The sequence below is a fragment of the Lipotes vexillifer genome, unplaced genomic scaffold (assembly GCF_000442215.2).
Source record: "Lipotes vexillifer unplaced genomic scaffold, Lipotes_vexillifer_v1.1 scaffold286, whole genome shotgun sequence".
Taxonomy (NCBI): Eukaryota; Metazoa; Chordata; class Mammalia; order Artiodactyla; family Lipotidae; genus Lipotes; species Lipotes vexillifer.
Genome location: NW_006783290.1, coordinates 769,947 through 787,416, shown reverse-complemented (window position 1 = coordinate 787,416; position 17,470 = coordinate 769,947). Strand labels below are relative to the sequence as shown.

At 32.2% G+C, this 17,470-nt stretch overlaps 1 protein-coding gene across 4 annotated transcripts in view; it reads right to left on the bottom strand.

Annotated features, from left to right (window-relative positions):
- RPS6KA6 (ribosomal protein S6 kinase A6) overlaps positions 1-17,470 on the bottom strand; it is a 174,396-nt gene that overhangs the window by 50,582 nt on the left and 106,344 nt on the right. For all 4 annotated transcript variants that reach the window (XM_007455924.1, XM_007455925.1, XM_007455927.1 and 1 more), the window contains 9 exons: positions 10,920-11,062; positions 8,232-8,302; positions 7,908-7,996; positions 6,839-6,897; positions 5,049-5,151; positions 4,300-4,430; positions 3,731-3,853; positions 3,111-3,200; positions 1,771-1,929 (listed from right to left, as the gene is read on the bottom strand). In XM_007455924.1, the coding sequence (XP_007455986.1) occupies positions 1,771-1,929; positions 3,111-3,200; positions 3,731-3,853; positions 4,300-4,430; positions 5,049-5,151; positions 6,839-6,897; positions 7,908-7,996; positions 8,232-8,302; positions 10,920-11,062 (968 nt within the window). The remainder of the gene's footprint in view (positions 1-1,770; positions 1,930-3,110; positions 3,201-3,730; positions 3,854-4,299; positions 4,431-5,048; positions 5,152-6,838; positions 6,898-7,907; positions 7,997-8,231; positions 8,303-10,919; positions 11,063-17,470) is intronic.

Below are 17,470 nucleotides of genomic sequence, written 5' to 3'. Positions count from 1 at the left end.
GGGAAAGAGCGAAAACTGACCCTTGAATCAAAAATGTGTAGAGGAGGCTCAAAGTAATTCATAAAGACAAAAGATATAGACAGAGACCACAGCTGCTGTTCAAAAAGCAGATTTTTCAGCACAAACCCTCCTAAGAAAATTACCCACTGAAAACAAAACAAAAAATAATCACTGGAGAAAAATAAGGGAATATAATAAATCTACATAAGTTAATACACAAATGTGCAGTACACAATCCAAAATTATCTGATATACAAAGAACCCCTCTCCCCAAAACGTATCACAGTTTCAAGAAAAAAGAAAATCAATTCCAACTCCAATATAAACCATGTTGGACCTAACAGCAAGCATTTTAAAGTAGCTATTATTGTGATATGATAGATGTGCTAGGTAATGCTATGGTGGTAATCATACTGTAGTATATAAATGTCTCAAATCAACATGTATACATTAAACGTACACAATGTTATATGTCAATTATAGCTCAACAAAATGCCTTTGTTCAACATTCACAAGACTAAGTAAATATAAGAGAAATTTTAAAAATAACGTAGTAAAACAAAATGCATGAAATTGCATGCATTTCAATGCATGAAAACTCGGCAGAAAAACAGAAAGAACCAAATGAAATGCTAGAAATGGAAAATATTCTGAAATTCTCTGTGATGATTTTCTTTCTGATACACTATCTACTTCATTCAATCTAGTCCTATTTTTAATCAGCAGTTTACTACATTAAAAGGTCTTTCAAAACAAGGATCAAGACTTAAACCCATGGTTGAATCTGCAATAACTTTTACAATGTCTGGCATGTAGAAATACTCAACACATGTTTGTCATTAATTTACTTAATTGATGTATTGTTTAATTTCTAAAATAATAAACAAAAGAGAAGATATTTATCATTTTCTTCTCAAAAATTCTGGTCATCCTTTATTTTAGAGTGTGCTATAAAGATAATCAAGTAATTAAATTATTATAGAACTACTCCTTTAGCATTATACAATTTACATTTTAAAATGCTGAAAACGTACTTTATAAAACCACACTCAAGAATGAGTTCTGGCCCCTGTAGAATTTTCATTATGCCATTTCTGAGTCGTTCATTGTTTTATTGTTTATATGTAGGTGGGTACATATCTACTACTACAAATATTCAAACTTACATTTTTAAATTATTTGTGACTCTGTTTTCTTGTTTAGCTATATATATAATAAAAGTTACCTTGTTTTGGTAACTCAGTTCATTTGCTTTCTTTATGAAGAGATAGGAAGCAAAATAACAGGCCTGCACCTCCACTAGAAATTTCAATATAGTAATATTTCAAATGTTTAGAATCCAAATTTCCTACTGTATTGGGGGAGGGGCTGGCAACAATCAAGATATGCAGTCTTGCCAGAACTTTCATGTTAGGCATAGTATAATTTGAATAATATTCACATGTCCTTGGATAACTCTTTTATGTTTCACTTTTAAGTTTGATTAGGTTTAATAATTTAAAAGTCAAGGTTAGATATATTTATATAATTCAAACCACTTTTAAAACTAATATGCTATTAAATTAGGGCTAACAGGTAGAGTGAAGAAAATTAATAAGGTATTACCCAATTTCCTAATTCTATAACCTTCACTAAATTATGAATTTTATTAGCCTATTCCATGTAAAAATATGTGATAAAAAGTAATTCATTTTAGGTGTCATATCCTATATATTATTTTGTGAAGATATAAGCCCCAGAATTAAAAGGAAGAATATAACTACAACTTACTCCTTGACAATGAAGATAGTCAACTGTGTTAGTTATTATAAACAGTACATCACTAGCTTCCCGTTCTGAAAAACATTTTTGTTTGAGAATACGGTCCAGTAGCTCTCCTCCTTTCATCAAATCCATAACAAGGTAAACATATCTACCATCATCATAAACCTAAAAAAGAACATATTTTAAAAATGATATTATTTATAATTACAATTCTGAAATGCTTTAAATTATATTTACTTTGCTTTTCTAATGAACCTCTAGTGTTAAAAAATATTATTCCTTTAGTATTAATATAGTGCAGGCTCTACTGAAGTTTAAACTGGTTAAATGGACTCTTACACCATTCTGTGAGACCATGTTAAACATATAATTGTATTAACTTTTGAAGTTTTCTGTTATACTTCATCAAAGAATATAAATGGAAAAATAGAACTTTGTGACTCTCAAATGGCATCTGTCTCATTTTTTTACTGTATTATAGGCACTTTCCTTCCTTAATGATAGTAAGCTTCCTTCTGGCAGTAAATATATTATTTGTTTTTTAATATCTTCCCCATAGTCTATTATCTGACATGGTGTCTTAAATATTTGTTGAATTCAAATACTATATCAAGGAGAATATATTAAAAATATGTACACCCTTTTATTCAGAGCACATGATATCCACATCTACACATACAAACACATATGTGTAGACATATATCTATCTATCCACACACATACATACATTTACATATATATATAATACTATTTAAGGATTATAAATCAAAATGCATATCATATTATCTGAAACAAACTGATCAAGGTGATGGTTTATTTGTCTGCCTTTTCTACAGAGGAAAGAGCATTATTTTCTTTACATGAAAAGTCAGCATTCAGTAACATCTATTACTATGAGTCATATGTTAACTTTAAAAAAAGGAGACTAATACTATTTCAGCCAAGCAACAATACACAGTGCTACAGCCAATTGCTGTACAATCAAGAAAGTAAATCTCCTAGAATTTGGCAGATTTCCAATCTCCTGTATCTTCTATACTTGTAGTACTAGAGAATAATAAATGTTGCTGGTGATAATGTTAACTAGTTAACAGCTAGAATACATTCAAGTAATCAGGACACTCTCATTTACCAAACGTCATAGTTCCTTTCTGACGTTTTATAAGAAGGGTAGTAGTATAAAATCATCAGGGGAAAAAGAAGAACGGAAGTGGCAAATTTAAGAGTCTTAAGATTTTGTGGCATGAAAGTAAACATACCATGGACATGAAAAGTTTCAATAAGAAAATAAAATGCCAAGTCATAACTTCATTAGCTTAGCTGATACACAGATTTTAAATACCTACATCCTTTAAAGTGATAATATTAGGGTGTTGTCCATAGCGCATCAAAATTTCAATTTCTTCTGAGGGGTCTCTTTTACTTTTGTCAATGATCTAAGAAATAAGACAAGAAAAATCTCAGAGGAAAAATATTTTCTTTGTCTAAAAATGAATGACATAATTTCAATTTGGTTATATTTTCAAGCAAATAATAAAACTCAAGAGTAATGTTTGTCTCACATTATTTTAATATTTAAAAATCTCCTATAACTGAAACAATAAAAAACAGAGCACTTTCTTCAACATTATATTCCATCTAACTAAAACTATACTGATAATTTGATCCAAATGTGACAGTAATTGTCACAATTACTCAATCTTAACATACTGCATTAAAATAAAATTATTCAAAAGTAAGACATTCATGAAACACACTGTTCCTCCAAAATAAGTCTTTTTTATTGAACAAAATAAAGTCTTGGAAAGAAATTCAAAATGGAAATATTAAGTCTTAAGAGGTTTTCCTCATCATTTTATCTTTGCTTTCTCCAGTTGCTCCACTGAAAAACTGTCTGTCAGTTGACCTGCAATTTAACTTACACATATAAAACAAACAAACAAAAAGTTAGCCTCAGAGACAATACCTTCACTGCAAATTCCATGTTGGTAACAGTGTGTATGCATCGTTTGCAAACAGAATAGGAGCCAACACCAATATCCTCTTTCAATTCATATGCTTCACCAAATTTTGCAGCATTTCCATTTATCTGTTTTTGTTAAAAAGTAAAATACAAAATAGAATGATATGGTTTCACATTTTTTATCTTCTCTCCTAAGTATACATTCTTCTTAAATCTTTTAAAAATCAAGAATAATTCTAGAGAAGTTTTATCAGTATTTATAAATGGCTTACACAGATTCTGAACTGATCCTAAATTGTAGACTTTCTAGATCCCGAAAGCCAATACAATAATTAAATCAACTAGCTAATACATCACCCATTACATTTTCTTGCCAAAAGAGATCACATAAATACATAAATATAATTAAAGGTTACTACTGTCTGCTTTTTTCCAAAACATATGGAGACATCTTTAATTCATTATACAGAGATAAATGAAGCAGTAAAATCACTTAAAAATCACTGTAAATCCATTAGCAATAACTGAAAGAAATAATTATCCCTAATCTGAATAATCTAAGTGGACTTTACCTGAACAATTGGTAATACATTTGCACTTGTGATCGGAGTGATTTTATATTCTTCTGCAATAGAAGTTGCAACAAAGCTGAATCCTTTGAAGAGTTGATGAGCATTAGCACTAGCTGGCAAACCAGGAGAATCTAATGTCCAAATAATTATATTTAATTAGAACTACACAGAATTTTATGATATGAAATGTCAACATTTCTTTGAATATAAAGGAAACCATTAAATGTTATCATCAGACATACTATATTAGTTATTTGATTTATTTTATATTATCTGTTATGCAAGCTCCATGTAGATTATAATTTTTGTCTGTTCTGTTCACTTCTGCACTGTCACTGCTTAGTACATAGTAGGTATTCAATATTTTTTGAATGAAGGGATGAAACAGATGCCAATAAAAGTAAACCTCATTAAATTGTAAACTATAAAAGTCAGAGTGATATATCTCATATCTTACCTCTTACCCCCATCCTCTAATGCATTAGCATGTCAAAAAACATTTAAAGTAAGAAAAAAAGAAAACATTCACCCTTTGCTCTAGTCTCTACTTCCCTAGTAAATATTTCCCATGTAAAGCCTCTGCTTGAAAGGTGTCCAAGCAATGCTGTATATAGGATCCATACTTCCACACAGGGCAAACCACCCTCTGCAAACTTAAAATTCTTTTAGTTTTTACCTAAGAAGCTAGTTTACTTTTGTAACCATCTAACTGAATAAAAGCCCTGATGTTACACATAAACATGCATTACCTTTAGGTGTTTTTGCAGTAAATTCAGGATCAAAACAAAAAGTATCATCTGGTTTTCCAGAAGCCGGTTTGAAAGGAGGCTGAACTTCTCTCTTATATAATTTCTAGAAGAAATAACAGAATAACACAGAAACGTATTAATACTTAAAAATTATTAAAGCAGAACATGATATTCACAGTCCTTAACAGAAGACTCACAATTTCATAAATGAAATTTCAACAGGCTTCAGATGCCTGTTAACCAAATTCTAACCTGTTAACCAAATTCTGTGTATCATCTAAACTTGAGAGATAATGTACAGAATCAAATGAGACAAAGAAACACAGCCGCAATGCCACAGGTTGCATTCACGAGGAATAATTCTGTTCAGTTTTGGATTTCAAAAACTGACTTGAATTCTCACTGGTAAAATAACCATACAGAACATATCACAATGTTACCATGCAGAAATAACTAATAACATTCTAGGACATCAAAATTAATAATTAGTCTAACTCCAAGAAATATGCATTATACCTATTTTGTTTTCACATAATAATATGCAATAGATGCACTGTTTAGAGCTCTTTTTATAGAATTCAAAAATTGAAACTTGTCTAACAATCTAACTTCCTAAAATTTATGTTTTGGAAAGACATATAAAATATCTTACAACATAACTTTTTTTTGGAAATCTACTTTTTTAAAAGGTCACAGTCTCACAGTGAGGGAAAATTAATAGTGGATTACTTTAAAGTAATTTTCATTTATTTAAATGTGTACACATTCCACTCTTTTATTATTTAAGAGGAATAAACAAACTGTTTAGATACAAAAATAATGGAAAAATAATTTTTAGTTTTTCTAGTTAAAGAAAAAGGAAGAGCAGAGAAGCATTAGAAAAAAATGACAAGGGAATGCAAGGACAGCGAAAGAGGCATGCACACAGATATGACAAAGGGCAGACTCCCATGCAGTATGTTCACTGCGTGGCCTTTCAGGTTATTAATACTATTAATGTGTTGCAGTTTTACAACTATAAAAAATAAATCAAAATATTAACTTCTGAAACCTGTTCTACAAGCCAGAAGAAATAACAATTTGGTCAGTGAATAGTGGCTCCCTACCTCTGCCTTAGAAACCAAAAGAGACACTTTTTCTTTAGGGATAATTTTCAATATCAGTGCCAGAATTAAATAATCAAAAACAGCTATGATGATTAATAGTACATAAAATACATAAAGCTGTGTTGTAAACAACAATAAAAAGTGAGCTTTTCTAAGAAAAGCTCATTAGTCAGGGAGTTGCAACTTAAAAAAATTTAATACATGACTTTGCAGAATTTCACAATGTTTCTGTTTTCATGTTCTCTCAAAAGTTAGTAAAATACCTATATAAAAAGATTTTCACTTCTTAACAAATTAAATTTGTTCTAATACATGACAAAGAACCATTTGAAATTAAATAACATCTTAGATTCTTTAGAATTCATTTTCCTATAAGAATCTGTCCTATGATTCATCCCCTTTCTCCTTTCTCTTCTTCCCCCCACATTCCCCAACCTAGAATAGGGGAGAATATTAACCATATTTAACAGGTAAGACAAATGAGCAACAAAAATTTACTATATATCATCTACACATCTACTGGTTCAAGGTAATTGCATGAAATGCTACACCTGTAAATAAAATCTCATACTAAAGATAAAACAAATGGATTAAGTTTATCAGCAAAGTCCATATATTACCATTTACTCTTGAGTTTTTGCTTTCATTAAAGGTACTCAGTAACGAACTTGCTACTGAACTTACATTCCAGTCAATATTTGCAAAAAACAGATGTCTTTTGATTTCGTCAACTCCTTCTGAACCTATAAAAATGGAAAGAATGTTTTTACCAGTCTGATTTTTTTTAATCTGCTTACCTGGCTTCCAGGCTATTATTTGTAAATAGGAGTACACACATTTCATAGATTCCTTGAAGTGAAAAGTTTACGATTTCTTATCTGATGTTTTATTAATTGGTCCTCTGAATTTAATCCAATAAAAAATAGTTGATGTTCATGCTGAAGCACATAGGGTATCATGAAATACAAAAATACCTTCTGAATCAAATAAAAATCATGTCTAACATAGCATTAAAATTTAAGCAATTTTTTTCTTTTTTTTTTTTGTGGTACACTGACCTCTCACTGCTGTGGCCTCTTCTGTTGTGGAACACAGGCTCTGGATGCACAGGCTCAGTAGCCATGGCTCACGGGCCCAGCCACTCCGTGGCATGTAGTATCTTCCCAGACTGGGGCACAAACCCGTGCCCCCTGCATCAGCAGGCAGACTCTCAACCACTGTGCCACCAGGGAAGCCCCTTCATTTTCTTCATAATTCAACTTATTATCTCATATATATAGGCCAAATTAAAAATGTAGTGAATAAAGTGGCATCGAAATTTTAACACATGGACATAAACAGGATAATAGGATCACATTTGGATCCAGGGAAAGGCTACTAGAAAGTAGCCAAATAATGAGCAGTTATGGAAACATAACATTTATCTTGATGAATATTGGAAGGGACAAAATAATTATCTTCAAATATCTAAAAGGATTACCTATAGAAGGGAGAATTCTGTGAATTATGTCAAAAGAGACATTCATATGATATAATGATATATATTAAACATAAGTTCTGAATAACTAGACCACTCCATTTTTAATGATGGTTATAACAGAGTTTACTGGAATCTTTGCATACATAAAACATAGAATTCTACGTATAAACACATAACAGCAGTAAATGAACTTAGGCCAGAAAACATAAAGTCATAATTATCCTCCCAAAGCATGTAGTATACTGTTATAAAAACTAAGAAAATAAATAATACCCAATCTATTTGCTGGATTCCTTTTGAATAACATCCTTAGAAGACTTTGTGCTTCAGCACTAAGAAACTGAGGCATTCCAAGTTTTGCTCTGGAAAAGAGGATTTCAGAAAATTTCATTTAAATCTAGCCATACTTCTAAATGTATAAACCCCAAAAATAATTTTAAAGAATGCTTTCACAATGGCAAATAATGTCCCCTATAAGGTGGAAGGGAATGAGACAGTGAAAAATGTTCTTTTGTGTCAAATGAAAACCATAACAAGTTTCTCAAAACTGAAAGCAAGAAAATTTTCCCAAAAGAAAAAAAAAATGTTTACACTTACTTTAATATCATATTCATGGTCTCATTTCTGTCTTTACCTTGAAATGGCAGAGTACCAGTAAGCATTTCAAACTAAAACAAACAAAAAATACCATGAGTCAACTTAGTAAAACTTAGAATTTACAATGAAATTCTTCAGGAAAAAAAATGAGACTTGTAATACATGATCATCAAATCATGCAGAATCTACATGATAGTAGGTCAAAACAGGACCAGTAAACTAGGTCGCTTAAGGAAATACACCTCTGGTACCCCACAGTATATAGGCCAAATGAGAGGTGATTTGTAGCAAATGTAACCAACCATTTTTTTCAATCCTAAATTCCTCAAACCAAAGCAATGTGGAAATAGACACAAGGCATTTTCTTTTAAAACAAAGATAAGCTTTTAAAGCAAACATTTAACGGTGAAAGAAAAGCAAAAATAAGTACTGAGCCATTTCAAATTCATACATGCTCAAGAAAGATAATCATTCTCATTCCCTTTGCTCTTTTTAAAAAAAAAAAAAAAAAAAGGAACCAAACAAGAAACTATACACACAGATACACACACCACACACTGATATATGTATTTTAATTTGAGACAGTTGTACACAGCATAATGAAAACTTTTTGCTTAAGAGAGTTAATTGAAATGTGAATAACTAGAACATTAAATAATCGTATTTAAAACAAAAAGTAGGTCTGAAAATTAAGACCATTATAGCTCACTAGAGAGAAACGTTTTTATATCCCTAATATTTAAATCTTAAGCTTAGATTCAAAAATGGCTTTGGCCTCAGTCCTCTGTTCATTTATTTGAACTTACAACCTTAGTTAGCTTATGCATTCAACTCTCTCCTGATGACCGATGACTCTCAAATCGATTCCAGTTTCAGTCTCTCTCAATCCCCAGTTTTCCCTTCCAAATCTAAAGTAATGGTTCTCAACTGGAGCCTGAAGTGATAGGGGTAGGAGTCATAGAAAGGGAATGAAGACGAAGGGAAGTATGGTGTATGGGGATCATCTCTCTCAAGCTCCAGTCCCCTGCCCCCAAACCTAAAATAATGGTTCTCTCCAGGGGACTGGATGATTAAGAGGTGGAAAGGTAAGAACAAAAAGAAAAAGAGAAGGATAGTACATTGGAATCACACCTTCCCCTCAAATAAACTATATGCTGGCTGGCAGAGTAATTTTTTGTTGTTGCTGTTGTTGTTGTTGTTTTTTAAGGTCTTCAGATGATTCTGATGCTCTCTCCACTGCCCTCTCCTAATTCATTACTATCAAGGGGTTAAACACTAACCCACAGTAACCCACCACTAACCCCTAACGTGTTAAAAATAAATTCTTTCCCCACTTTCAAAATCAGCTGTCCTTCCCAGCTATCTCTTTTCTATTGAACTACCTTTCTTTCAATCCCCTGAAGTTTTAGAGGTATCTCTATCTTTGACCTCTCCCCTATGCTTCATCTGTGGCATTTAATCTGTTACTAAGGTCAGCCACTTCTTACCTTGAAATGTCTTTAAGTTCTCCTTTTTTTCATTCTATAATCTTACAACTGTCTTCTACAGAGAACTTCTTGGTCTCCCTACTTTTAGTTTCCTCCATTTGTAAGCCATTTATATAATGCTACCGAGGCTAATTTTCCTAAAATACATTTTTCTCTAATTACCGTCGTGTTCAAGAATCTACAAAACTTTCCAACCACCCAGAGAATTGTGTGCAAATCCTTATAGGCTTATAGCCTCATTTCCTCCACCTTCACTCTCATTCTCCACTACTACTCTAGTCAAACTGGTTCTCCAGGTCTTTCCTAATACTATCACAATACTACTCTTCTTGACACACAGCTATTTGAATTTTATCCATTCTTTAGGGCTTAATTTAAGTTCTATCTCCTCCGATTTTCTCACATCAACTTATATGAATTCTTGCCTTGAACTCCTAAGGTATTTCAAGGCAGTTTATTTAGCTATTCCATTTGTTTCCCCAACCAGATAGCATGCTTTCTTAGGTCATGGAAAATGCCAAATATTGTACTTCTATCTGTTCCCACCCCACTGCCCTTACCAAATCCCAGGCTTATAATAGCCACTTAATATATTGATACATCATATGGTAATTCAGTGATAAATAGGCAAAAATGGATTATCAGGCTTCTAAAGCAAATTGTATCTGATTCAATAGCTATTCACTTATCACCCTACTTAATACTACAAATTCTATGCTTAATCTTATACCAAATCAGTCAATCCACATGCTCATTATGCTAGATACTATGGGAGATTATAAGTAGTAGAAGACAGGATTGCTCTCCTTAAGAGGTTTACAATCTTTCTAGGGACATGCTTGAAAACAATGTGACTGTAAGATAATATACCATAAGGTGCTAAATTCTGTGATACCTAGTTAAAATACCATGTAACTACTAAACACAGTATTCTGAAATCTAAAATCTGGTAGGCCTTTACCTAAGTTTTAAATTTGAATAACTTGTAAAAGAATGCTGCCATTTACCTTTTAATCTAGCAACTAAAAGAAATCAGAACACCAAAACCTTAATTTTTATTGTATAACAGCTAGCCAATCAAGTTTTTTAACTGTCATGAACTTGAGAATCCTATTCTCACCTAACACATCCCAACACTCAGATTAAAATTCTAAACAATACTAATTGTATATTGGCATAATTAAAAAAAAACACTACTTACCATAAGTACACCATATGACCACCAATCAGCACTCTGGGAATGACCTCTTCTATTTACTACTTCAGGAGCCATATACTCCACTGTACCACAAAATGAGTAGGCCTTCTTCTCCTGATCTACTGATTCTTTGCTGAGTCCAAAATCTATAATAACAATATTACACAAAAACATATCTGAAGATCTTCAGAAAATAGAAAATACCAAAAGAAACTAAACTATGAATTAAACCTACTCATGATGGCCTACGATTACCATTAAGAAAGCTCCTTACCTCAGTTAAACCTCATCCTCAAAATACATGTTTTCATGTCTATATAGGAATATGATTCAACAATTTTGAAAGGACAATTAAATCAACACTGTCAGAGTGATCTAATTTTTAAAACAGACTAAGACAAAAAATGATAGTAATTTGCACTTTTTAAAATATTAGAAAAGCAAATTTTGCTTTGGTTTTGGTGAACTTCCATTTTGTTTATGGTCTTCAAAGAGCTAAAGGTACTAATATATAAAAATCAATCTTATTTCTATATACTAGCAATAAAAAATTGAAAGGTGAAATTTTAAAAGTACTATTTATAACACCGCCAAAAAACCCTCATGAAATCCACAGGTATAAATATACAAAGAATGTATATACAAGACCTGCATGCTGAAAACTATAAACATCAATGAAAGGAATCAGAGTAGATCTAAGTAAATGGAGAGAGATACTGGTCATGATTTGGAAGATTCAATGTTGTTAAAGATGTCAATTCTCCCTAAACTGATCTACAGCATCAATGAAACATTAATAAAATCCCCAGCAAGATTTCTTCTGTAAAAATCAACAAGCTGAATTTAAAATTTATATAAAAAGACAAAGGAAATAGAATAGCCAAAACAATTCTGAATAAAAAAGGAAAATTCAAGGACTCACACTACCTGACTTCAATACTTACTATAAAGCTATAGTAATCAAGACAGTGTTGTACTGGAGAAAGACTACACACACACATACATATATGAATGCAACAAAACAGCATCCAAGAATAGACTGACATATACTGTCTGCTCTGCTATGCTTGTTTTAAAACTGCAAATTTGTTCCAATGCGATTGATACCTTATTGTTACCTTTCAGAGATTTATACCACTCCACAAATGTCCTTTGCTGTACTATTTCTGACAAAACTGACATTTAACACTAGAGTTTGCTTGGCGAATATAACATGAATTTCAAATTTCAGCTTGGTTTATGTGCAATTTTGCCTGCAAGAAATAATAGGTGAAACACTAGAAAACTGCACCTAGTTGAACTGAGCCAAGCAGAAATACATACATGCACACACCTCAAATATCTACCAGCTATTTCAGCACATCATGTGTGTTACAAGTCACTTCTGTTCACCTGTAGTATTAGAACTCCCAATTCCAGATAATTTACCTCCCACTACTTCACAATAACTTACAAACGGCAACCTTTCTGATGCCAATTATACAAGCAAATTTCAGGATTTTTTTCAAGGTAAGGTATCATATTTATTGTAGTATTTATCTATTCTTAATCAGTTAGAACATATAAAACAATGCCATCATTTTTAACAGCTTCCTATCTTTCTTTAATGTGTCACTGGTTATATATTTTAGTGTTAAACCCCAAACACCATTTTCTCCATAAGTCATATTTTTACTATGCAATTATGCATAGTACAGTGATTTTTAAGATCATATGTGTTGCATTATAACAGAACTGGCTATATATATAGCCAACTGATTTCTGACAAAGATGTAAAAGCAATTCCATGGAGAAAAGGTCAGTCTTTTCAAAAAATGGTGCCAGAATAACAGAATATTGATATACAAAAATCCGTCCTCATACCATACCTCATAAACAAACATTAATTCAAAATGAATCATAGACCTAAGTGTAAAACCTAAAACTACAAAATTTCCAAAAGAAATACAGGACAAAATCTTTGTGAGCTTGGGTTAGGCAAAGATTTCTTAGATACAACATCAAAAGTATAATCCAGGGCTTCCCTGGTGGTGCAGTGGTTAAGAATCCGCCTGCCAATGCAGGGGACATGAGTTCGAGCCCTGGTCTGGTAAGATCCCACATGCTGAGGAGCAACTAAGCCTGTGCGCCACAACTACAGAGCCTGCGCTCTAGAGCCCATGAGCCACAACTACTGAAGCCCGCATGCTACAACTACTGAAGCCCATGCGCCTAGAGTCCGTGATCTGCAACAAGAGAAGCCACTGCAATGGAAGCCCACGCACTGCAACGAAGAGTAGCCCCTGCTTGCCGCAACTAGAGAAAGCCTGCATGCAGCAACAAAGACCCAATGCAGCCAAAAATAAATAAATAAAATAAATATATATATATTTTAAAGTATAATCCATAAAAGAAAAGAGTTGATAACTGGATTTTATCAAAGTCAAAAAGTGCTCTTCAAAATATATTGTTCAGAAAATCAAAAAGAAGCTAGAGACTGGGAGAAAATATTTGAAAATCACATATCATATAAAGGACTTGTATTCAGAGTATATTTTTAAAAACTCAAATTCAGTAATAAGAAAACAAACAACCAAATTTTTTTAATGGACAAAAAAACCTGAACAGACACTTCTCCAAAGAAATACATGAAAAGATGCTCAATGTCATCATTTGTTAGGGAAATGCAATATAAAATCACAGTGAGATACTACTCTATGCCTTTTACTAGTGCTAAAATAAAAAATACTGACAATACCAAGTAATGGCATGGATGCAGAGCAACTGGAACTCTCATACATCGCTAATGGGTATGCAAAATGGTACAAGCACTTTGGAAAACGGTTTGGAGGTTTCTCATTAAGTTAAACACACACTTCCCATATGATCAACCAATCCCACCACTTTGCTATTTACTGATGTGAAATAAAAAATTATGTTCACATAAAACCTGTACAAAAATATTTCTAGTTGCTTTATTTGTTACTGTCAAAAACAGGAAACAACCCAAATGCCTTTAATTGGGGATTGGACAAACAAACCATGGCACCATCATAAAATGTAATACTACTCAGTAATAAAAAAAGAAATTACTGATACACACAACAGTATAGATGAATCTCAAAAGCACTATACTAAATAAATAACGCCAGATTCAAAAGACTATATACCTATATACTGTCTTCCTATTTATATTATTTTGTGGAAAAGGCAAAACCATAGCACCAGAAAGCAGATTGGTGGTCGTCAAGGGGTAAAGGGAGAATTGACTTATAATGGGAAAATTCTGGGGCGTGAGGGAACTGTTTTATATCTTGATGCTGACTGTATGCATTTGTCAAAGTTTGCAAAACTATACACAAAAAAGTAACTTTAAAAAATAAACTTTTGTATTTTGAGGCAACTGTAGACTCACACACAATTATGTGAAATACTACAGAGATCCCGTTTACCCTTTAGCCAGTCTCCCCCATGGTATTATCTTACAAAGCTATATTACAACATCACAACCACAATAATGACAATGATGCAGTCAAGATACAAATTAGTTCCATTATCACAAGAACAATGAGTTTTACTCTATGTAAATTATACCTTAATTCTATAAATGAAAAATTATAAGCCCTATAATTCTCTTTTAAAATAAAATACAATATTAATACTTAATTTTAGGACCCCTTGGAACTGATTTTCTAACCATACTCAATATTTTCATTTAAAAAATACTTATTCTTGTATAATAACTGAATGCATTATGATTTTCAGCATAATTTTTAAAAATCTTTTCAATGTACTATGCTCTTTCTCCACATTTTAAGGCTTTTAAACTCTACAATTCCGTTTCAAAATTAAATTTAATGAAACCTAGTCTCTGAGGTCAGTTCAGCTGAATATAACAACCTACCTTGTAGAGAAGAACACTGGCTTCTTTGGCCATTCCACAGAGAAGGAAGAGGGGAAGAGAATTTTCTTATCCTCTGTTACCTTTCAGAGATTACACCACTCCATAAAGGTCTTTTGCTGTACTATTTCTGACAAAACTGACATTTAACACTAGAATTTGCTCAGCAATCAACTGACAAAAATTTTTACAATAATAAGAGTTAGCTACAAGATTAAATAAGACATATGTTAATCAGTGTTTTTTCCAAAACACTAATTTGAAAAGAAAATGTAGAAATCAGCTATATAAAGGGTTTTTGGTGGGGGGGGGATGAGATATACCTTTGTTTCCTTAAATGACTCTTTTAAAGAGTTTAAATTTTAAAAGCATGTCCAAAACACAACACTTTTATGAGTATCTACTATATGTAAAAGTAATTTCAGTGCCTAATTTTCAGATAGCCATAAAAATTACTTAAAACTATTTTCTTATGTATACATTTTTTCTTAAATATTCAGCTCAAGTACTGTGTGATTTAATTTCTGACACTGCATATTTTATCTTCCCTCTCTTTATAAAAATTACTTCTGAATTATGTCCCTCAGAAGTGATTCTGGAGACTCCAGATTCCCTTTCCCACCCAGGTTTGTGATACTCTTACATCCATCCTTGTCCAAATGCCCTGACCCTCCACATCCATAGCACCCTCTCCTCACACTTGATTCCCAGTTCTGGCCTCTCCTGCCTTTTCATTTACAGGGCTGTGTTGTTAATTGAGTTAATGTCTCAGAGAAATTGGATCCTTTGCCTAAAATGAGAACCCTAAGGGCTCACTGAAAGTACTACACCTGACTCAGCACATTTACCAGACCAGCCAAAGCATGCAAACTTGAACAAAGAAAACTGAACTCAGGAAGAGACAGCTGTGGAATCTTTCTGTCTGCTTCTAAGAAGATGCCAACGTGACCTGTGCTTCCTCTACAGATTCCACAGGCTGTGATAGAAATGAATAACATAGTTCACCAAATAAACCAAAAGAATAACCATAGTTCATCGAGCAAATAGTACTCGATGATAGTATTCAAAATGGAAGGAAGGAGATAGGAAGAGGAGGGAAAAAAGGAAGGGAAGGAAGGAGGAAAAAGGCACAGCAGGTAAGAAAGCAAGAAAGGAAGAAAAAGAAAATAAAGAAAAAGAAAGGAAGAATAAAAATAAAAAGAAATTAAAGGAAAGAATGAAAAAAAATGAAATGTTTTAAAACACTTGCTATGAATGGTCACACTTTAACCAACCTTACTGGAATGTTGTGAGGTTAAATCCATAAATTTATTATTCATTACAAGACTTTGAATTCTGTTATAATCATGAAACTGTAAATTATCTAATATTTATCATTGTATATTTCTTTAAAGAAATATTGGTGTCACTTTAAAGGAAAATAGATTAAATTGTTTGAAAAAATATATAAATCACAGTTTCTTCCTGTCACAAGCCTTGTGTCCCTTGCTTATAAATTAACATTGATTCTAACTACTCTTTACTCCTCAGCCCATTTAAGTCCAAAAGGTGTAAAAGCAGAATTCATATTATAAGACTAAATATAAAACAAGTTGATATCATTATTCACCCAATCTTTCCCCACCTTTCTTCCTCACCCATGACAAAACAGGCATAACTTATTAAGAAAAATGAAAAGAATTAAATTCTAATTATCATTGCAACTAAAGATTGATTGTTGTAAAATAAAAATTATGTATTATATAAAATTTCAAAACTCTACTGTTCCCTTCATATTTCTCTTCCTTATCCTCTTTGAATCTCTTTAAATCTGCTTTGCTTCTTTCATATAGTAGAAAGAGAATCAGGCTATGAATCAAAAAAAAGATTTACTAAACTTTACTTGAACTTTGTCACATTTACTTGAGCTTTCAAGTTAACAACTTCATACTTTATTTTTACATTGAAGAAGTATACTTAGGAATTTAAAGCAACTTACCATTAAAGTGTACTGGTCCAAAATTCTCTGTAAAGCCCACATCTTCATTTTATCTCTGTTTTAACATTCTGATAATTAAATACAGAATTTACTATCTATTTAAAACATAAGTAACCTTTTGAGATTGGCTCACTCAGCACAATGCCCTTGAGTCCATCCAAGTTGCTGCATATATCAAGAGTTATTTCCTTTTTATTGCTGGGTAGTATTCCATTGCATAGATGTATCACAGTTTGTTTATCCATTCACTCTCTGAAGGACATTTGGGACATTTCCAGCCTTGGGCTATTACAAACAGAGCTGCTATGAAAATTCATATTTAGTTTTTTCGTGTGCATGTAAGTATTTATTTCTCTAGGATAAATGTTCAGGTGTGTGACTACTATACAGTTCTATTTATATCATATTCTTAAAATAACAAACTTAGAGATATAGAACAGATAAGTGGTTGCCAGTATTTAGGGAAGGTGGGAAGGGTGACTATAAATGGGCAGCACAGGAGAGTTCTTTTGTGGTTATAGATCAGTTTTGCTTATTGATTGTGGTGATGGTATTTGACTCTACATATGTGAAAAAAATGTCATGGAGATATACACAAAGACAAACAAAAAAATAATACGTGCAAAAACTGGTGAAATTCAAGTAAAGTATATAGTCTAGTTAGTTGTAACTGTACCTATCAATTTCCTGGGTTTG